General features: G+C 41.0%; 1 protein-coding gene across 1 annotated transcript in view; it reads left to right on the forward strand.

Annotated features, from left to right (window-relative positions):
- The window catches only part of OPN5 (opsin 5), a 37,377-nt gene extending 25,720 nt beyond the window's left edge, over positions 1-11,657 (forward strand). The window contains exons 3-6 of the mRNA XM_032777622.1: positions 1,932-2,102; positions 3,645-3,979; positions 9,645-9,874; positions 11,594-11,657. Of these exons, the coding sequence (XP_032633513.1) occupies positions 1,932-2,102; positions 3,645-3,979; positions 9,645-9,874; positions 11,594-11,657 (800 nt within the window). The remainder of the gene's footprint in view (positions 1-1,931; positions 2,103-3,644; positions 3,980-9,644; positions 9,875-11,593) is intronic.
- The last annotated feature ends 11,757 nt before the right edge of the window (positions 11,658-23,414 follow it).

Below are 23,414 nucleotides of genomic sequence, written 5' to 3' on the forward strand. Positions count from 1 at the left end.
AAATTGGAAACAGAAGATTAGAGAGCCTGGAGATTCGTGTGGTCACTCTCAGAGCCCAGAGAGAGAACAGACCAAGAACAAAGGACTCACACCCAAACTTCCCTCCACTCAGATTTGAAAGTATCTTGTTTCCTGATTGGTCCTCTGGTCAGGTGTTGTTTGTTAACCCTTTCCAGGTGAAAGAGACATTAACCCTTAGCTATCTGTTTATGACAGGGCCCATGCAGGTTCAAATCTTAGAAGCTTGCGTTGTATAATTTGGCATGATCAATACAAAACAGCCTTTATAACAGCTGAAGAGCACTATATTTCAGTTCTACCAAATGTTATATATACCAGGGATATAAACACACACTGAACAAACCCCATAGAACGAGGGGTGAGGCATATCGAGGGCTTTGAGATCTTCAAATCTAATAATTTTCTACCTACTTACCCTTTTAAGGATGGGACACCGCCTCTTTTCCTTCCTGTAAAAAGCCATGCTACACTGTCTGTGTCAATCTGTAAAGAAGAAGCAACCCAGGAAAAGACCCGTATGCCCAGCTCTCAATCTGAATATGTTCAGGGGAGAGAATAGACACTCTTTAGAAGATTGTGCAGCACTGTGGAGGTGCCTAGCTCTTGGTGATACTTTATTTTTTAATCTGATGCTTGTAGGGTGACCAGACAGCATGTGTGAAAAATCAGGATGGGGGGTGGGGGGCAATAGGAGCCTATATAAGAAAAAGACCCCAAAATCGAGACTGTCCCTATAAAATCGGGACATCTGGTCACCCTAGATGCTTGTGCAATTCTCATCACACTCATCAGAGTTATACAGACCTGGGCAGAAGAACTGTACACCCCTTTTGAAAAAAAGGCTTGGACTGCAGGAGCCTGAGGAAATCCATCCGAAATCCACACCTGATATTCACCCAACTGACCACAGGGTGTCATCAGTGTGGTACAAATGGTAGCTTAAAGGAACAGGCGGCTCCAAACTTCCTTAGATCCCAGTATTGTTATATCTCATTTGTTAATACACCTTAGAGAAAAGTCATTGTCATTACGCTTTCCAGGAAATGGCATGACTGGGTCTGAGGATCTATGAAAGCTGATGTTTTTCGGGCTGAGTGATCAGCCTGTGACTATACAAATAAGTCTCTGCTGTGGGATTTGCTTGTTTCTAAGAGTGTTATCATAAAAATGTCTGCTCTAGTGTCAAGATAAACCCCTTAGAATGATTCATTAGCTGTTTTCCATTTGTAGCACTTAGAAATGCCGCAAATGAATTCCAGATAGTCAAGAAACAACTCCAGTCTCATACATCAATTATGTCCTGTGAATCTAACTCATTTAATAGTGAAATATCAGCTTGCTGGTGACATTTGCAAACATGCATTCATTTCTGATGCCATCTACTGGATAATGCATGCTTGTAGTGTACATCTCAAAGTCTGTTTAGACTTGTGATTAGAGCAAGCATTTTACGATAAGGACTTCTGGGTTCTATTCATCCCTGTTCCCAGATGTAGAGTATGATCCTTGACCAAATCAATCTATCTCTGCCTTTGTGTAAAAGGCCTATAATTAACATGGATGAATACTTTGCAACAAATAATTAATTTGATTAGTTCAGCCTTTTTCTGCTTATGTAATGCTGTGACTAGCACAGGGCAAAATTGTTCGGGTGAATAGTTTATTTACTGAAAAATACAATTTTAATCAACCAAAAATATTTGCATATTTGACAAATTTGATTTTCTTCCTGGGCAAAAGGCAATTACCTCGCTCTACCCTATGTTTGAAGATGCCTGCAAAATCATTAATCTCCCCTCAGTGTCCTGTATTTTGAGTAAAGTTAGGGTCTTTTTGTTTTTTGGTTTTTTTTAAAGATTATTTTGACAGCACCAACTTTTCCAGTGACTCATTGTTTCCCCTCTTTGTAGTTGCTGGAAAACCATTTAGTATAATTTCCTTCTTCTCTCACCGATGGGTGTTTGGCTGGCTGGGCTGCCGTTGGTATGGATGGGCCGGCTTCTTCTTTGGCTGTGGGAGCCTTATCACCATGACAGCTGTCAGCCTGGATAGATACCTGAAAATTTGTCATTTAAGTTACGGTAAGAAGGAAAATTGGCATTGAGTGACACTATATAACGATTTTCTCTCCCCAACCTCACTGGAGACTTGTTTAGCAGCATTAGGTTGAAATGTATAAGAATCATGTTCCCTATTCCTATTTCCAAAAAGAAAGCAGGACATTATGCGGGGCTGGCCCAAGCTGTCCTCGCTCTTCCCATGGGGCTGGCTTGAGTCCTGCCTGCCTGCCCCCTACCTGAGCCCTGCTGCTCCCCCCCCACATTCCTGTGCATCATACCCCACTTTTTTGACAAAAGTGGGCATTTGTCCTGTTTACTCTTGCCAGCTGATCAAGCCAGTAAGAGCAAACAGGACAAATGCCTACTTTTGCCAACAAAGTCAGGACGGCCAGGACATGGCTTAAAAAAGGGATAGTCCTGGCTTAAAAAGGGTGTATGGTCACCCTACCTATCCCTCAGAACAGTGGGAAAATCCCTAGAGGTCAGGTTAGGCCCAAACAGTCATTTAGTTTACAAAATCTAGCTTCAGTGGAAATGCTTTCATGCACTTTTAAAAATTTCATTGATGAAACAATTTTTTGCAGTGTTTGCAACCCAAACCCTGAAGCACTGAAGGGATTCACCCAGAAGGTGAACAGGATTAGGAACAAAACTGACTACTTTGATTAATCTGTTTTCATAGCCTAAGTAAATATTATAATAAGAGAAATAAAGAAATAATATGAACAGTGGTGAGTAAATTAGTAAATTTAGATTTTTATAATTATTTCAGTTGTAATAATCCATGGTACTGAGAGTAGTAACTGAGAAACATAGATTTTTAAGGTCAAAAAGGACCATTATAATGCTTTGACTCCTGTATATCAAAGGCCATAGAATTTCACGAAGTAGTTTCTCCATCAAGCCTATAACTTCTGGTTGAGCTAGGACATATCTTTTAGGAATACAGCCAGTCTTGATTTAAAGACTTCAGGGGTATGTCTTCACTGCATCTGGGAGTGTGCCCTCTCAGCCCGGGCAGACAGATTTGCACTAGCTCTGCTTGAGCTAGCATGTTAAAAATAGCAGCGTGGATGTTGCTACACATGGTGGCTTGGGCTAGCTGCCTATATCCAATCCTGCCCAACCCCTGGGGTCTGAGCCCAGGTGGCTAGCCCAAGCCACTGTTGTCATGCTGCAACATCCACGCTCTGCATAAGCTAGCATGAGTCTGGGAGGCATGCTCCCAGATGCAGTGTAGACATACCCCAAGTATTGTAGAATCCATTACATCCCTAAGAACATTGTTCCAATGGTTAGCTAAACTCTTTGTAAAAACAAAAAAATCACACATTTTATTTCCAGTCTGAATTTGTCTAGTTTCAACTTCCAGCCATTGCATCTTTCTATACCTTTCTCTGCTAAACCAAGGGAGGTTCAAAACAATAATAGAGTGACAAATGCAACAATGAAATGGTTTGCAGTAAATGGTCTGACCAGCTCTTAATTGCAGGTGTAGAATTTCAAGTTGTCTTTAGCCAAATATATATAACCTGCCATTATAACTGTTGAATTATCTTCCAGGTACCTGGCTTAAGAGACATCATGCCTTTATCTGCCTGGCAATAATCTGGGCTTATGCTATGTTCTGGGCTACTGTGCCATTTGCTGGTTTGGGGAACTATGCTCCCGAGCCATTTGGAACCTCCTGCACTCTGGATTGGTGGCTGGCTCAGGCTTCAGTGGCTGGACAGGCATTTATTCTGAATATTCTCTTCTTCTGCCTCTTGCTCCCAACTGCAGTGATTGTGTTTTCCTATGTTAAAATCATTGCAAAAGTTAAGTCATCCGCCAAAGAAGTTGCTCATTATGACACCAGGATTCAAAACAATCATGTACTGGAAATTAAATTGACCAAGGTAGGTAGGTAGGAGAAAACTGTCAGACCATAAAACCAGGTGGAAAGAACCATAGATCCTATCATTGGTACTGAATATTTGTGAAGCTCTAATGTGTCACAAGCACAAGATAGTGGTGGCCTGTGATGTTAGTTGCAGCCCTTACTCTCCTGTATCTGCAAGGCACAGCTGAAGGAAGGGGAGGATGGAGTTGTGATTAAGGCACTTAAAATGAGACCCTGGATATGGGTCCAGTCTGAAGCTGTGTAACCTTGGGTCAATCATTTGATTGTTCTGTGCCTCAGTTTCCCCATCAGTAAAATGGGGATAATAATACTTCCCTACCTCACAGGTGTAGTCATGAAGATAAATTTAACAATGTTTGTGAGGCACTCAGGTATCACTGTGAAATAAAATAGATAGAGGAAAAGCGGGGTTTTATTATTGGTGAAATAAAACTGTGGACAATTTGTATTCTTCTATCAAAGAAGATGCACGTACAAGAAAATATGATCATGTGAATTTCTTTATGATTAAAGATTCACAGTGAATTTTTTATAAAAATTAAGGTTCAGACGAAATGCCAAGATGGCCTCTGTTGTCACAATTTTTGGTTACCCCGGCCTTATTTTTGCAGCTTTTTTTTAAAGAAACCCTACCATAAGCTTGGGAATGTAGCAGTGTGTTCCCCATCCAACTGTACCCTTTTTCTGTTTGGCAAACATGTCAGCCACAAGTTTGGCTGACACTGGAGGATTGAACTGGGAACCTCCAGTGCTAAAACCATCAGTTTCTAGAACCAGAGCTAAAGAGCCAAAGTTTCCAGAAACAGAATCACATCTTCTGTGGCTCAGATATTGGGGGAGGGAGGGGACTTGTAACACACTGACTACTAGTTGCATGTTTGTTTTCTTTCCATGTTTGGAAATGAACTGAAATTAACAAGTGGTTGCAATGCATATAATAGATTTATAGATTCACAGAGTCTAAGGCAAGAAGGGGACATTATAATCACCTAGTCTGACCTTCTATATAACACAGGCCAAAGAACTTCCCCAAAATAATTCCTAGAGCAGCTCTTTTAGAAAAACATCCAATCTTGATTTCAAAGTGGTCAGCGATGGAGAATCCACCGTGACCCTTGGGAAATTGTTCCAAGCATTAATTACCTTCACCGTTAAAAACATATGCCTTATTTCCAGCTGAATTTATCTAGCTTCAACTTTCAGACGTTGGATTGGGTTACATCTTTCTCTGCTAGGCTGAAGAGTTCATTATTAAATATTTGTTCCCCATGTAGATACTTATAGACTGTAATCAAGTCATCCATTAACCTTTTTGTTAAGCTAAATGGTTTGAGCTCCTTGAATCTGTCACTATAAGGTTTGTTTTCCAATCCCTTAATTAATCATTCATGCAACTCTTCTCTGAATCCTCTCCAGTTTATTAATATCCTTCTTGAATTGTGTACACCAGAACTGGACACAGTATTCCACTCACAGTTGCACCAGTGCCAAATATAGAGGTAAAATAACATATCTATTCATACTCAAGATTCCCCTGTTTATGCATTACAGACTTGCATTAGCGCTTTTGGCCACAACGACACACTGGGAGCTCATGTTTAGATCCCAGCAAATCCACGGAAATCTGCTTTATATCCACAGATATCCACATCCATGGATGCAGATGTGAATATCCGTGGACCATTTTTGTGGATCGTGGATGGATGCGGATCCAAATTTTAACAGAAAGCCCTGCAAATCTGCGGCTATCCGCTTTATATCTGCCAATACCCGTGGATCCTTTTTGCGGATCATGGATTCAATGTGGATACAAATTTTGTATCTGCTCAGGGCTCTACTCATGTTCAGCTGATTACCCACCATGATCCTCACATCTTTTTCAAGTCACTGTTTCCCAGGATAGAGTCCCATATCCTACATGGATAGGTATGGCCTACATCTTCGTTCCTACATGTATACATTTACATTTAGCTGTATTAAAACACACATTGTTTGCTTGTGTCCAGTTTACCAAGAGATCCAGATTGCTCTCAGTCAGTGAACTGTCCTCTTTCTTATTTACCACTCCACCAATTTTTGTTTCGTCTGAAACTTTATCAATGATGATTTTATATTTTCTTCTAGGTCGTTGATTAAAATGTTAAATAGCATAGGGTCAAAACCTAATCCCTGTAGACCCCACTAGAAGCACATTCACTTGATGATCATTCCCCATTTACACAATTACATTTTCAGGTCTATGTTAATTTTATAACATTTTAGTTTTCCAATTAAAATGTTGTGTGTCCCAAGTCAAATACCATACAGAAGTCTAAGTATGTTATGTCAACATTACTTTTATCAACCAAACTTTTCATCTCATCAAAAAAAGATATAAAGTCATTTTGACAGGATCTGTTATTCACGAACCCATTCTGATTTTCATTAATTACATTGCCCTTCTTTAATTCCTTATTAAATGAGTCCCATATCAGTCACTCCATTATCTTGCCCTGGACTGATATCAGGCTGACAGGCCTACAATTTCCTGAGTCATCTCATTGACATTTAGCTTTCTTCCAGAATTCTGGAACTTCCCTAATGCTCCAAGACTTATCGTAAATCAACATTAACAGTACAGCAAACTCCTCAGTCAGCTATTTTAAAACTATTGGATGCGGTTATCTGGACCTGCTGATTTAATAATGTCTAACTTTTGTAGCTTCTGTTTAACATCCTCCAGAGATACTAGTGGAATGGAATGAGTGTTATCATCACCATATGATGAGACTATATCATCTGTTTTCCCCCAAATACAAAATAGAAATATTTATTGAACACTTCTGCCTTTTTTGCATTACTATTGATAATTCTACCATTTCCATCTAGTCACAGGCCAATACTACTGTCAAGATTCTTTTTGTTCCTAAGATATTTTAAAAAATCCATCTGATAAACGTGTATCTACATAGTATACAAAGCCAAAACATTGTTGAGAGTTCAGACCACCTGCAGCATAATCAGTCAAGCTAATACAGCTGTGGGAATAGTTTTGGTTAGTTAGCTGCTGCTGCCTTGACAGTAGAAAAAAACCCCAAATTCTGGTAGCTTTATTTACAGAGATACAGCATACCTGCGGTGCTGCTTTACAATCATATTTTGCACTTCTATAGAACCTTTTGTGCAAAGATCTTGATTCTAAATCTAGAAGATTTTGATCCAATATTACAGAACTATGAAATCAGCTGTTGTTATGAGATCTCTGCCATCTGGAAAGCAGACGTTCATGTGAAATTTCTGTCAGATCTGAATCAGTACACTGGAAACTATGTCCCATCCACTTCCAGATCCTAACTGGAACCCAAAATGTTGGGGCAGGTTTGGGTCTGGGAAGTGGAATCCCATCATCCACCTTCAAAATTTCAAAGGGGGGTTGAATTTGAGTTTCCCTTTTCGGCTCATGAATGTTAGATGGCAAAAAAAAAAAAAAAGGGGGTGGGGAGGGGAAGGTTTAAAATCTTTATGTAATTTACGTCTTCAAGAATATTGAAATCACATCCACTAAGAATATCAACACATGGAACAGAGGTTGAGAATAACACAATATCTGAAAGGCTTCAGCTGGCTTGAGAACAGAGCACTCACTGAAGATTTGTATTGCAATCCTTCTAATTACTTCTCCCAAATGACTATTCATACTATTATCTGTTAGGATGCTGTGCTATACCCTATGAATTGCAGTAGTGCTGTCAAATGTGAACTTCGGTATACGATATCATGTCATGCAATATGGAACCTGTATCATATTACATATAGGTATGGCACACTTGTTCAAGTAAAATAAATGACTCAAAACTTTAGCTCAGTTAGAGTATTTTTTGACTTTTGAACAACCTGTATGTAGATCTTCTTTTCCTGACCTCCTATGAAAATCTTTTACAATTTAATAGGAATGTAACCAATGATATTCTGCATAAATTAAATAGGATTCTATAGAAATTATTCACAAAACGTCACAATTTAACAGAGAATGAGATTCCTGCTATAACTTGGTTAAAAAAAAATCTATAGAAGTGTTAAATTCTCAGCAGTGTCATTTTGGAATGGACCAGTGAAATACAACAGTTATGGCTATCCCTATAGGTCCGTCAATGCATGTGTTTTGCAAGTGACAAATGCACATTCAGTTTCTGACCTGTTCACCCTCCAAAGTAATCCATATTATCTGCATTTTCTCAGTGGAAGATGGGAAGGATTCTTATTACCTGCCTTAGAAACCTCTTGTTCTCTGGATGCCATCCTGAGCACAGGGAGGAGATGAGGCTACTTAGGACTTTAACCCTCCTGTTACAACCAACCCTCCATCATGACCTATTGCCAGCTGCTCCCAGGGTACTGGTGATGCCATCACACAACATCAGCACTGCCTGCAAGGGAGGAAGAATCCTTGTGTTGACACCAGCTACTGCAGTCTGTTCTCCTCTCCCTAGTCCTTTGTCCTCACTGCACTGACTGGCAATGGGGGACAGAGAGAGGAGAGAGCTACAGCTCCTCCCATACACACAACACTTGGATAGCAACCTAGTTTTCTTTCTGAAACATGAACAGGAAATATTTCAGCCCAATCCTGGAAATCTCTCTAGAGACCTTGGTCTTTCAAGGTTTCTAGTGTGATTGCAAAGGGGTTCAAATGAGTGGTAGGAAGAACGGCCTTGAGCTTTCACCATAAGGCTGGGCTCTAGGAGACCAGGATTCGGTTCATGTCTTCACCACTGATTTGCTCATTTGGCTCCTTTGCTGACTTGGCAAGTCACTTAGGCAAAAATTTTCAGACTTGGGTGTACAGAGTTGGGCACCTAAATCCCTCTTTAGGCCTTTCAATAAGTAGCTTGATATTGACAGGTGCTGAGCACTAGCCAGCTCCCATTGACTTCAAGCCTTAGACACCCCAGTTTGAAATTTTGAGGCTCAGTCTCACTAGCCCTCAGTTTCCCATTTATGAAATAGAGACAAAATAATACTTCCTACTTCTCAGGGGTGTTGTGAGGCTCAGTGAATGTGTATTTAGAAAGCAGTTGGGGGAAAGAGGTTGTAGAAGTAAAAAGTATTTCAGATAAGCACCAAACCTGTGGCTTAAGCAGCACAAATTTTTAAATGATTGCAGATCACTTTAACGTTATCCAGGACTTTGGCATTTCAAATAATTTCTCTTAGTGTTAAATTCCCAAGAACAAGGTGACTTTTGTTTATAAAGGATATATAAAAATATCCTTTTCTAAATGTCACCTCCTCTTTGTTTTCTCTTTATTTATATATGTGTAGTAAATACTCATTTAATTTAACTTCAAAGAATCATAATTCGCTGACTTTTTGTCAGTTTCTTCACTTTTAGTCTGGCCTGATGAGCTCAAGGAAAGATATGGGCCAACAGAATCCCTGTTTGTTCTATATATGTCAAGCAAAAGTACAGCTGGAGATAGATAAGGAAAAGTGAAATAAATTACAGCATTGGTTCATACTGCAGACCTTATCTGAGGCAGGGGGTCATTTTTCCATTCTGTTGCATGCACCCTCACATTGTCTGCAACGCTGGGAAATATGAGTACTGTGCAGTGCGATGCATCAGTAAAGACCACTCGCTTAGGTAACTGTTTTCTCTCCTTTCTTTTTATTCACACAAGGTGGCAATGTTGATCTGTGCAGGATTTCTGATTGCCTGGATCCCATATGCTGTGGTATCAGTATGGTCAGCTTTTGGACAGCCAAACTCAGTGCCCATTCAAGTTTCAGTCGTCCCAACCTTGCTTGCAAAATCGGCAGCTATGTACAACCCAATTATTTACCAGGTCATTGATTGTAAATTTTCCTGTTGCCGTTCATTGCAGAAGAAGAGCTCCTTGAAGGAATCCAGGTAAATTTTGGAAAAAAGTGGGCAGCCCGATAGTGGGCAGATGGGATAGCTCAGTGGTTTGAGCATTGGCCTGCTAAACCCAGGGTTATGAGTTCAGTCATTGAGGGGTCCATTTAGGGAACTGAGGTAAAAATCTGTATGGGGATTGCTCCTGCTTTGAGTGGCAGGTTGAATTAAATGACCTCCTGAGGTCCTTTCCAACCTCAATATTGTATGCAGCATTTTTCTTATTCACAGAAGTGCCTAATTAAAAAAATAATCTTTCCAAGCTATTTGCTTTAGTGATATAATTGAGGCTAAACCAGCCCTTAAAAGCCTGCAGTGTCCATGGGGATGCATAGGGTTTGGCCTCTTAGCTGTATGGGATGCTAAAGTGTTGGCACCATCTATACATTTTATTTTCCTTATTGACAAAAAATGTCAGTTTCTTGTTCACCACCAAACCTGCGGACAATGGTGTTGAGTGCCCAGCAATGCTGGGAGATTTAAGCATCAACATTTCAGATTCCAACAGCATCCTCTTGTGCTGAAGTACAAAAAGGAATTTTTCACAGAATTAGAGAAATTACAGACCAGAACCTTTTCATCATCCATTCCCTTACCAATTACAGAACTGCACCTATAGTGCATTTTCCTGCGTGTTGTCCAGCCTAGGTTTAAATATCCCAAGCTGCAGGCTGGCCCCCACTAGCACCAGCCTGGAGCAAAGGCACCAGAGCCCTGACAAAAGTGGGAGGGGGGGTGGGGCCCCTGCCTGAGGTGTCAGCAAAGTCAGCCCCCTGCCCGTGTCCCAGGTCCCCGCCCAGGGTAGGTGGAGGGACCCAGGCTCAGGTGGATGAGCCTGGGAGCCAAGTCCAGCCATGATTAGAGCTGGATGGGGAGCTGTGGTGGTGGACCCTCTATCTGCCCATGGTGTGGGAAGCCTGAGCAGTCCCCGGTCCATGTCCCCACTCCCTGCCCACCCTGCTCTCAGCCCCCACCCCCCTGCATCCCAGGTGGGTGGAGGGTCCGCTGTGGCTCCCCACAGCTGCCCGGGCTCCATGCTGGCATGGCTGGGGGTTGGGGCCTCAGAGAAGAGAGAAAGAGGGTGGGGTCTGCCCTGGCAAAAAGTGAGAGGGCTATGGCCCCCTGGCCTCACTCAGTTCTGGTGATGGGAAGCAGGAGGGAGTCTGGGGGTGGAGTGTGGGTGGGCCCACGCAGACAGTTTGGGTAGGCTGAACCTTCCCCTGCCTCTCATACTCACCGCCCATGAGGCAGGGTGTGGTTTTTACACCTCTCACCTACACAGCTATCCCGATATAACTTTTCCATGTAGGCCAAGCCTTAGAATGCATCCCTAGTCTACAACTCTCTTTTACATGGAAACAAGAACCACCTTATCAACCGGCTTTAATAGAGGTTGTCTCCCTCTGCCACAATACCACTCTGCTAGTCCATATATTGGTTTTGGCCCTTATATTTCATGTGGAAGGGTGTGGGGAGTGTAAGGACTGAGTGAGTGTGTGTCTAGCCTTTGTGCTGGGGTTCCACGTGGGAGGGAGGCTTTTTACAATCTCGCCCAGGTTCTATACCTGCAGAAAGGCTACTGTAGCCCTAGGTGAGGACTTGAGGATTTCCGTATGTCTGGTGATGAATAAAATGATCTGCAGGAATGGAACCCTAATCATTTATAAAGCCAGGTTATTTCAAGCAATATGACCATATTTTCCCTTCCTGTAGGCTGTATACGATATCTGGAAATAGAGAGCCAACAGCAATGAACGAAACCCACCTGGAGGTGTGATGGCATATGGATCGGTGTATGGAAACATGCTGACAATCATTTTCTTCTCAGTTTCTTCCTTTGCAAATTAGTTAAAATACATGGGCAGATTTATTTGAGTATTTCTTTTCCCCGCTAACCTAGATACCATGTGATTTTTCACCCTTCCTGGAATATCAACATTAGAGCTGGGCAAATAAAAGAAGAAAATGTAGAGAATATTCATTTGAATTAAAATTGTGAATTCACTTTGACTGGATTCATAACCTTTTTTATTTATTTTCTGTGCACGTTCATATGAGTGACTTTTTTCTTCATGGAAAGTGAAAGTCTCATGAGAACTCATGCTATGCATTTGTAAGGCTGTCTTGAAATCACTTGATTTCCCTCTTCCTGTTTATCAACATTATCCAATCCAATGAGCAGAAATGAATCATGCACCACAAAGAGCCAAAATTGAAGCAAGGCGTTTGTCAATAGCTACTCTGGCTGAAATGCATTTGCAAATGAAATCTTGAATCATTAACAAATTTGTAAAGAGAAGCAGAGTCTATTCCTGGAGAATCCACAAATAAAAAAGGGTTAAATTGGTCCAGTAATTTATTGGTACAATAGTTTGCCCATCTCTAAGCACTAGGAATGCCGGGTGAAAATGCTGTGCGATGTGATGGAAATGCTGATAACCAGCAAAAGGTCAAATGTATAAAACAGATATTCCACATCCCCTCCCCCCAACATGCACACATTCACTGCTCTGATACCATCCCTTATGATGCTGGTTTTATATATCCAATGGCAAAGTCCTCCCCTGACCTTAACTATAAAGCCACACAGACAGCTTCCATAATAATTATTTACAGTTTGATTCAGACAGCACCTTCCGCTTTTCTGGATTGACCATTGAAATGTAGGCACCATTACACAGACAGACACTAAAGGTAAATATCTGATATTTATATATTATTTCATCAAGAAAACCTTATTAAAATACAAAATAAATTAATTTCAAATGAAAGCAGCTTTCATATTTAATATAAAATCTCAAAAATGTGGTTAGTCTTGATTATTCCTAAAATAATTCTAAGAGTCAAAAATTTCCCCTAAACCAAGCCTTGAAGGAAAGGCAACATTTAAGAGAGAATTTCAACTAATAGTCTGCTTGAGACGAGTTGTTACACCTAGAAGACATGTAGTGCTTTTATCATATTGTCATTCCACAGCAGCACTATAAACAGTTCTCACTATATCGATTGATTTTCAGACAAGGGACTGAAAAGTGTATGTTGTAGATCCTGGCCTTGGAATGAGGGAGAATACAGTTTCCCCTTTCAAAATAGTTAAGTGAGGAAATGACTTGAGTAACTCCTGGAAGACCTTGTGGAAGGTTCTTCTAGGGAAGCTGGGATTTTTCCTCCCCATAGAATAATTTCAGTATGACCACTGCAATTTGCACAGTGCAACCTACTGAGGGCCAAATCTGGCTTCCATTGCAAGGTGCAGGTATTTGGCGATGAAACAATTCTGCAGCTCCTAATCAGTCCTTAGTCAGGCTAAATTTCCACTCATGTCCATGGATGTTTAGCCTAACTAAGGATTGACTGAGACCTGCAGATCGTGGCCCTACAAATGGAAATTTGTTATATCAGAGTTCATGATAGTGGTCAGAGTTACCAGGATTCTGACCCAATTCCTGCCTAAATTTCTCCTTCAATTTCAAACTTTTCTTCTTCACCTCTTGCCCTGAACAATTAGCTGTGTCACTATACATTGTTAAACAGCCATTGTGTCACTCCACAGAGGTGGCTGCATTTCGGTGGTAGGTGAAGCATGTTCTAGATAGGGATGTTTTCCTGAATCAGGGCCTGAAGCGTTAAGTGTATAATACTCTAATTTAAATACAGATAATTCATTTAAACCCCAATAAGGCCTTGTAGATCTCATCCAATTAATAGATTTTAAGGCAAGATGGAACTATTAGATCATCTAGTCTATTATAGGCCATGGTATTTCACCTATTTACCTCTGTGCTGAGCACAACAATTTGTGTTGGGCTAAAGCACATCTTCCAGAAAGGCATCTGGTCTTGATCTGAAGATGACAGGAGATGGGGAATCCACCACTTCCCTTGCTTGCTTGTTCCAATGGTTGATCATGCTCACCATTAAAAATAAAATTCATATTTCACAAGGACAGTGTATGAAAATCTTATAAAACTTCCTGATAAGATCCACACTTGTGATTGTTGTAAACTGGGCTGGGGCTTGAGTCAAATTACTGAAAAAATAAAAGCAAGTCAGCATGAATGAGTGTGAAATATGACTCTGAAAGATCTTTTTATGGTATTTTCACTAATTCCATGTCTTAGCTATGTTAAGGAACTTCTTGGCTTTATGCATAAACATTAACACAAATGCTGAATAAATATCATAAATAATATTATATATTCACATATCTCATTATATGCCTTATATGCACACTTAGACTGAACTGTCCTGATTCAAAGTGATGTCAGGTAAAGTCATGGAAACTTAAACTTATTTCCAATGCCTCCTGGATAAAGAAAATTATTGAATTCCAGTCCTAAACAGGACAGCATTATCGTTTAATATTTACCTTATCTTGGGCACCTTAATTGACTCAGTGAGATCTAGCCCTGCTGTCTATTTCAAGGTTACAAGTCAGCTCGCAGATGGCAAAGTCCACGCAGGCCATATGGATGTGAAGACTTTTTGATTAGCATGTCATGTAGATATAGACAGTGGAGAAAATGGAACCCAGACATAAAGCTGTAAGTGCCTCCTGTACAGATTTCAAAGGCTACTGAAAGGTTAGAAGGGGGGACAAGCTCATTCTGATAGATAGGCTTGGAAGGATTAGCTTTTTATCCATAAACATTGATTTCATCGTACATTTCATAAACCGACAAAAAAAATATTTCCATAGGTGACATTTACAGAAAGGCAAAGTAAGAAAAATGCTGCTTGAGAATTTATTAGTGTTTGATTTAAGGATATTGACTTTGTCCATTTGACATGTGATGCTGACAATTTGTATTTTAACAGTTATAACTCTTTTAACTTCTTGAATCTCAATATATATTGTCATTAAACAACTCCTATCTGAACCCTGTACTTCCTGGTCCTGCTCCTAATTTCCCACAACTGTGAACATTTAAATTGATAAAAAATAGAAAAAAAATGCTTAAAACCCATAATTTTGTACATTGGTGAAAATGTAAAATGATAAAAAGGCTTAACACCAATATTAGCTGTCAAAATTATAAAAAAATAAAAATTGAATTCTGCTAAGGTTTCTGATATAGCAAGAGATACCCGGGCTGGCAGAAGATTAAGCAGAAACTTTTATGTTTTCCAAAAAATTGAAGAAAGTGATGCACTGAAATGTAACAGTATCCCCAGCCTTTGAAGAGTTCGAAAAGTGTCTGCTCATGCAATGTAAGCAGAATTAAAGCAAAGGTTCCCATCCAGGATGGAAGGAGCATGTAGACCCTTTTTGCTCTGTTGGTTTAGTTAGCACAGGTGCTTGATGCCTTTGATTCTGTTTCTGATTTTTGACACTCCCCCCTCTCACCCTCCACCTTCAAACTTGCAAGTGTAGTCAGAATTGACCCAACCATTTTGATCTGGTTTGGTTTTACACTCAAGAGGCAAATTTGCACCAGCTGAGAATCTTGTCCAACACAGAGGAAAATCAGGCTTCCTGAATTCAGTGGAGTTACTTTTGATTTACAGTGGTGTGATTAGAGGCTGACCCATTGCATGTAGTTCTGGTCCCCATGGTTTAGCAAAGTTATTGGGAGAGAAAGATGGAAAAATGCTACAGTAGAAGCAATGGAGGCTCTGAAGAGAAGCTGATATGGTTAAGCTGAAGTAGTCTAGAACAGAGATGGCTTGGAGTGAATTTTGTCAGTCTATAAATAGTTTTAAGGTGATAATGTAAATGAAGGCAGGGAATTATTCACAGTTTCAGAAGATGGTAGAATGAAAAACAAACAAATCCTGAAGCTAAAGAAGGAAAGGTTAGGGTTAGGGCAATGGAACAGGCTCCCAAGTGAAGCCGTTGGAGCACCATTTCTGTGGATGTTCAAGAACAGATTAGATAACCTACCATAGGTGTCTTTATTATAAGGAGTGTCAGTAATGACCCCTGTGTATAGGTGGCTATATTGCATGCAGTGAAGTTATCTTCTTGTGAACTCGCATGCAGTGAAACTCCATTTGGAGTGAAGTAGAGTGAAGGTTAGAGGTTGCTGCAGCGCAATGAGGTGTGCCGATTTAGTTAGGGTTCACTCTGCTTGGAGTTACTTTTCTGTGAAAGAAATGGCTTCACTAAATAAAGTTCCACAGCTTGCATACAGGGTATTTATTGGCAGTGCCAAATATGCAATGCGTGTAGTTCAGGCTGAGATGAAATATTGCAATTTATGATTTATGCAATTTTCTTTGAAATGTGACGAAAATATGTTTTCTGCCTGACACTGATCTTTACTTATTGTGAAGTTATTATTAATATTACTTATTATTTGTGTTACCACCTAGGAGCCCTAGACCTGGAGCAGGACCCCACTGTGGCAATGTACAAACAGAACAAAAAGACAGTCATGGCCCCACAGATCATACAATCTGCAAGACTAGAGACAACAAATGAATACAGACAGGCGGGGGGTACAAACAAATAACAAGACAATACTTTGTTATTTCACAGCTCTGGATATACTTAAATATTTTGGGGAAGTGGTGACAAAATAGGTGGACAAAAGGTTTTTGATGACAGCCCTGTTTCTCCCTTTCCCCCCTCAATATGTGACTGAATGAGAGGGGACAAAGCTCCCCAACATCAGTGAAAAATAGCCTGGTCTCACATTGATCTCTAAACTCAACATGTTTAAACCAGGGCATTTTCAACAATACCAATGAACTGTTGAGAGGATAGTTGTATATGTACAACAGATTATGTTTAGAAACCACTAGACTCATGTATATTGTAATTGAAGGGGAAAATAAATGGTAGAAAATGACATGCATATTTATAAAACAACTACTAGGGGCCTGCGGTTATACATTTTGATATTTTAGCTATAGAAAATATATTTTAGAGAGATATTTCCAAGAAAGCAGAATTTAGTAATATAGGAAATGCACCCTGACTTTAGGTGAATAATAAGTGAAATCCAAATCTTAATACAAAACTTAACTATATATGCTGTATATAGAATCATTGCTAGTGCTAGAGGCTCCAGTATAAGCTATTCAGAAAGTAATTTAAATATAGTTTTACATTGATAATGTTTTCATATTTATTTACTAATTGATTTAGTTTGGCAGACAGGTTTGTAGTTACAAAATGAAGTAGATAGTGGCACATTTGTCAGTGTGGAGTTTAGTGTCATGGCATTATCCTACCTTCAGTGCGTCAGAGCCAAAATTCACAGAGATGAAAGAGTTAACTTCCCTCTTTGCTCCATTTAGTGGATCAGGTTCTTTGCTGGTGTATATGGATACAGCTCCACTGAAGTCTGGTGCTTCACCCATTTATGCCAACAGAAAATTCAGCTGGCCCTGTGTTTCCACATTAAAGGTGAAATCCTGATCTCACTGAAATCAGTGGGAGTTTTGTCATTGATATCAGGATTTCACCCTGAAAACCTGAAACAAAGGAGCATGTTTTTTGTGATGGTTCCTTGCCATTGTGTGGTTTGTGTTCCTCTTGTTTTGCTTTAACAGCGAAATCCACCCAAGTCCACAGAGTCAGTGCGAGGCCCTTTCTGCCACTTACACCCCACACTAGTCTTTACTGCAAGGCTGAATATGGGCTTAAGCACTGTGACTTGATGCTACAAATGTATTCACATCTCAGAACTTGCTTACACCACAATTGGTTGCCTAACCTAGCTCTAAATGTGGGGCTGGAAACTGCCAACATTAAGTGCGGGCTCATGAAGTGGTTCCTACTGTGAGGGGGTTCCATTGACATTGTGAGAAATGCTAAACCTAGTCATAAGGGTGGTCTGCAGGCAGGAGTGGGTCCTAAATTCAATTTTTTTAATATTCCTTGGACCTTGGCCAGATGAAGGACATGATTTGGATCTCACTTATGGGGGTTTACTCTGGTGTAACTCTGTAATTTCAATAATTTGAAAAAAATAAGTGAGAATAGAATCACAGTCTGACCAACATCCAGTCTTTATACAAGTTGAAACAACTAGCCCAATTTTTATAAATTTATTGTGCTTTGATTAATTTGACCAGTTCAAAACCACCTTAAACTAGCCTACTGGATTCCTACCCAGCATGAGGGAATTCTTCAATAAGATAAGGCGTCCAAAGCATCTCCTGTGCTACAACCCCCCTCGCCTAAGGGCATGACCAGGGAAAAGGTGACAAGCTATCCAAGCACTGGATAAGCATAAACTAGTTTGAAGATGCCTGTGTCCACCACCTGCATCTGGTGCCAAGTGCAGTTTGGCCATACCTGAGAATCTGAACCAGCTATAAACTGAATTATAACCAGGCTCCCACACATGGCTTTATTACATTAATAACATTAATGTAACAAGGGTTGTACATGTTTTCTTCTTGTCACAAGGAGACCCCATCTACTGGAAGGCATGCAATGCATTGTCCTAGAAATGGAGGTTTCACAACCACCACTCCCAAGAGGAGGAGTTGGGTAGTGGTGGTCGGGGACTCCCTCCTAAGGTGGACAGAGTCATCCATCAACCATCCAGACTGGGAAACTCAAGAAGTGTGCTGCTTGCCTGGAGCTAGAATTCAGGATATGATGGAGTGTCTTCTGAGACAGATCAAGCTCTGACTGTTACCCCTTCCTATTTCTCCATGTGGGCACCAATGATACTGCCAAGAATGACCTTGAGTGGGTCACTGCAGACTACATGGCTCTGGGAAGAAGGATAAAGGAGTTTGAGGTGCAAGTTGTGTTCTCGTCCATCCTCCCTGTTGAAGGAAAAGGCCCAGGTAGGGACCATCGAATTGTGGAGGTAAATACGTGGTTGTTCAGGTGATGTCAGAGAGAGGGCTTTGGATTCTTCAACTATGGGATGTTGTTCCAGGAAGAAGGATTGCTAGGAAGCGGCAGGATCCACCTAATGAAGAGAGGGAAGAGCATCTTCGTAGGCAGGCTGGCTAAACTAGTGAGGAGGGCTTTAAACTAGGTTGGCCAGGGGAAGGAGACCTAAGACCTGAGTTAGGTGGGGAAGTGAGATACCAGGAGAAAACACAATGAGAGTGCAACAGGGGAGCTCTCCTGATTCATACTGAGAAAGTAATGCAATTGGCTACGTATCTTAGGTGCCTGTAGATGAACACAAGAAGCCTGGGAAACAAGCAAGAAGAATTGGAAGGCCTGGCACAGTCAAGGAACTATGATGTGATTGGAATAACAAAGACTTGGTGGGGTAACTCACATGACTGAAACACAGTCATGGATGGGTATAAACTGTTCAAGAAGGACAGGCGGGGGAGAAAAGGTGGAGGAGTTGCACTGTATATAAGAGAGCAGTATGATTGCTCAGAGCTCCAGTATGAAACTGGAGAAAATCCTGATGAGAGTCCTTGGGTTAAGAAAAGAGGTGAGAGCAACAAGGGTGATGTCATGGTGGGCATGTGCTATAGACCACCAGATCAGAAGGATGACGTAGACAAGGCTTTCTTCGGACAAGTAACAGAAGTTTCAAGATCACAGGCCCTGGTTCTCATGGGGGACTTCAAACTCCCTGGCATCTGCTGGGAGAGCAATACAGCAGTGCTCAGACAATCCAGGAAGTTTTTGGAGAGGGTTGGGGACAACGTCCTGGTACAAGTGCTGGAGGAACCAACTAGGGGCTGTGCTCCTCTTGACCTGCTGCTCACAAACAAGGAAGAATTGGTAAGAGAAGTAGAAGGGGTTGGCAACCTGGGCAGCAGTGACCATGAGATGGTCGAGTTCAGGATCCTCACAAAAGGAAGAAAGGAGAGCAGCAGTATATGGACTCTGGACTTCAGAAAAGCAGACTTTGACTCCCTCCTGGAACTGATGGGCAGGATCCCCTGGGAGGCTAATATGAGGGGGAAAGGAATCCAGGAGAGCTGGCTGTATTTGAAAGAAGCCTTACTGAGGGAGCAGGAAGAAACCTGGAATTGCAGCTAGCAAGGGATGTCAAGGGTAACAAGAAGGGTTTCTATAGGTATGTTAGCAACAAGAAGAAGGTCAGGGAAAATGTGGGAGCCTTACTGAATGGGAGAGGCAACCTGGTGACAGATGATGTGGAAAAAGCTGAAGTACTCAATGTTTTTTTTTTTTTGCCTCGATCTTCACAGACAAGGTCAGCTCCGAGACTGCTGCACTGGACAGCACAGCATGAGGAGAAGGTGACCAGCCTTTGGTGGTGAAAGAACAGGTTTCTATATTTAGAAAATCTGGACATTCACAAGCACATGGGACCAGATGCAATGCATCCAAAGCTGTTGAGGGAGTTGGCAGATGTGATTGCAGAGCCATTGGCCATTCTCTTTGAAAACTCATGGTGACTGGGGGAGGTCCCAGACAACTGCAAAAAGGCAAATATAGTGCCCATCTTTAAAAAAAAAAGGAAGAAGGAGAATCCAGGAAACTACAGACAGGTCAGTCTCACCTCAGTCCCTGGAAAAAATCATGGATCAAGTCCTCAAGGAATCCATTTTGAAGTACTTGGAGGAGAGGAAGGTGATCAGGAACAGTCAACTTTGATTCACCAAGGGCAAGTCATGCCTGACAAGCCTGACTGCCTTCTATGATGAGAGAACTGGCTCTGTGGATATGAGGAAAGCGGTGGATGTGTTAAACCTTGACTTTAGCAAAGCTTTTGATCCAGTCTCCCAAAGTATTCTTGCCAGGAAGTTAAAAAAGTATGGATTGGACGAATGGACTATATGGTGGATAGAAAGCTGGCTAGATCATCTGGTAGTAATCAATGGCTCGACGTCTAGTTGGCAGCCAGTATCAAGCGGAGTGCTCCAGTGGTCGGTTCTGGGGCCAGTTTTGTTCAACATCTTCATTAATGATCTAGATGATGGGATGGATTGCACCTCAGCAAGTTCGTGGATGACACTAAGCTGTGGGGAGAGGTAGATATGCTGGAGGGTAGGGATAGAGTCCAAAGTGACCTAGACAAATTGGAGGAAGAAAGAAATCTGAGGAGGTTCAGCAAGGAAAAGTGCAGAGTACTGCACTAAGGATGGAAAAATCCCATGCACCGCTACAGGCTGGGGACTGACTAGCTAAGCAGCAGTTCTGCAGAAAAGGACCTGGGGATTACAGTGAATGAGAAGCTGGATATGAGTCAGTAGTGTGCCCTTCTTGCTAAACGGCTAAAGGTATATTGGGCTGCATTAGTAGAAGCACTGCCAGCAGATTGTGGGAAGTGAATATTCCCTTCTATTAGGCACTGGTGAAGCCACATCTGGAGTATTGCATCTAATTTTGGGTCCCCCACTATAGAAGGGATGTGGACAAATTGAGAGAGTTCAGTGGAGAGCAATGAAAATGATGAGGGGGCTGGAGCACATGACATATGAGGAGACATAGAGGGAAACTGATTTATTTAATCTGCAGCAGAGAAGAGTGAGGGGGGATTTGATAGCAGCCTTCAGCTACCTGAAGGGGGATTCCAAAGAGGATGGAGCTAGGTTGTTCTCAGTGGTGGCAGATGACAGAAGAAGAAGCAATGGTCTTAAACTGCAGTGGGGAATGTCTAGGTTGGATATTAGGAAACACTATTTCACTAGGCTGGTGGTGAAGTACTGGAATGGGTTACCTAGGAAGGTGGTGGAATCTCCATCCTTAGAGGTTTTTAAGGCTTGGCTTGACAAAGCCCTGGCTGGGATGATTTAGTTGGTGTTGGTCCTGCTCTGAGTAGGGGTTTGGACTAGATGACCTCCTGAGGTATCTTAGAACCCTAATATTCTATGATTCTATAGTTCTAAATAAGTTTTCCACCACAGCAGCTCCATCAGCTTATGTGGAGTTGCATCTAAATATACCAATACAAGTTGGAATAGAATCAGACTCTGCTTTCAGTTTGCTGACCTAACGGTATAATGAAAGAAGACTGTGGTCCTGGTTCTTTACTCACCTACATGTCATAAATCAGGATTAACTTCACCAATGTCAATGGAACTACCTTGTAAAATTGTGGTGGAAGTAAGAAGAGACTCAAGTCCTATTAATCCAGCCTCCATAAATGTGCCATCGGTGTACATAATACAAGAGATGGCTGATGTATTGTCACATTTTGAAGGGGTAGTTTTCATGGTCTTACTGTTTTTGGTAATAACTAAATGGCACACAAACATTTAGAAGTAAGAAGTGATCGTATAATAACAAGCTGAGATCTGATGTTGAGTGGAATGCACTCAACAGTCTACCCAGTCATTGGCAGACAGCTGACAAATGATGAAGGGCTTCTTACTATTGTCATGCAGTGATTTATACTTTTCTTCATGTTTTGCTTCATTATAATTTTTTTAGGCATTTAACTTTTTCAAGTTGGCCATTCTTTGCTGAAATGTCAGTATTAAAATGCCAGTGTCAGCAAGTAACATTTAATGTTGCCTACAGCTGTAAGGCGTTAAATCATATAAAATATTTACCAAATGTTTATTACTATGCTTTGTAATATAATGTCAGATCAAAATAATGGGGGAAATATAAACAAGACTATCAATGCTCCTGAGGCTTCATAAACTGCTACAACTTTGGAATTAATAGTAACCCATCAATTATCATCTACCGTAAATATTTAAAATGCTATATATGCCAGTGAAGCTTCTTGGAATTATAATCAACAGAGTTTATGGGACGCACTTGTAAATACCATCCACATAATTTCTCAAGTGATGTTGCAGATTGACTCTGTTAGCAATATATAGCAATACGTTGTGTAGCAATATGAAACCCTGTGCGTTGCCTGCCATTATAATTGTGTGGTTTTTTGTCATTGCATTGGAACAACAGGTCATTTATTTTCACCTGCTTTCTCTCTAAACACATACAATCTAGACCAACAGACTCACTGGTAGACTTTGTTTTTCATTCCACATTTATGTTACTGGAGTGTGGTTTTAAATTAAAAAAAAATGGCACCACATTGTTGCAAGTTGTTTCATTTCTGCGTTAGGCTTGCACGCTTCAGACTAAAAGAAGCAGCGATATGAGGTTTTATCTCAAGCATAGATAGGAATATAGAGCCTGATCTGTATCCCAGTGACATCAATCAGAGTTTTGCCATTAATCTCAGTGGGAGCAGGAATAGGGTCAGGCCTACTGTGGCATAATGGAAAGAACATAGGACCTGTAAAGTGAAAATAAATAATTTTTGTACAAGATGAAAAGGAATCTCCCAATGAAGAGCTAAAAACACCAATGCAAAATCCCCAAGAAAGGTAAAATGGCTCAGTTAGAGTGTAAAATTAAAGGGAGACCATCCAGTGCAAAATCAGACTTCTGTCTGAAACTATTTTTACCTTCTATTGTTCTGAGTGTGAGGAGTCGTACAGACCTTTTGAACTCTGAAAGGTTCCCTTGTGGACATGGTGTGTCAAAGTATCAGAGGGGTAGCTGTGAGTCTGGATCTGTAAAAAAGCGACAAAGAGTCCTGTGGCACCTTATAGACTAACAGATGTATTGGAGCATGAGCTTTTGTGGGTGACATCTGATGAAGTGGGTATTCACCCATGAAAGCTCATGCTCCAATACGTCTGTTAGTCTATAAGGTGCCACAGG

Source organism: Chelonoidis abingdonii, chromosome 3 (genome assembly GCF_003597395.2).
Source record: "Chelonoidis abingdonii isolate Lonesome George chromosome 3, CheloAbing_2.0, whole genome shotgun sequence".
In the NCBI taxonomy this organism is placed as follows: Eukaryota; Metazoa; Chordata; order Testudines; family Testudinidae; genus Chelonoidis; species Chelonoidis abingdonii.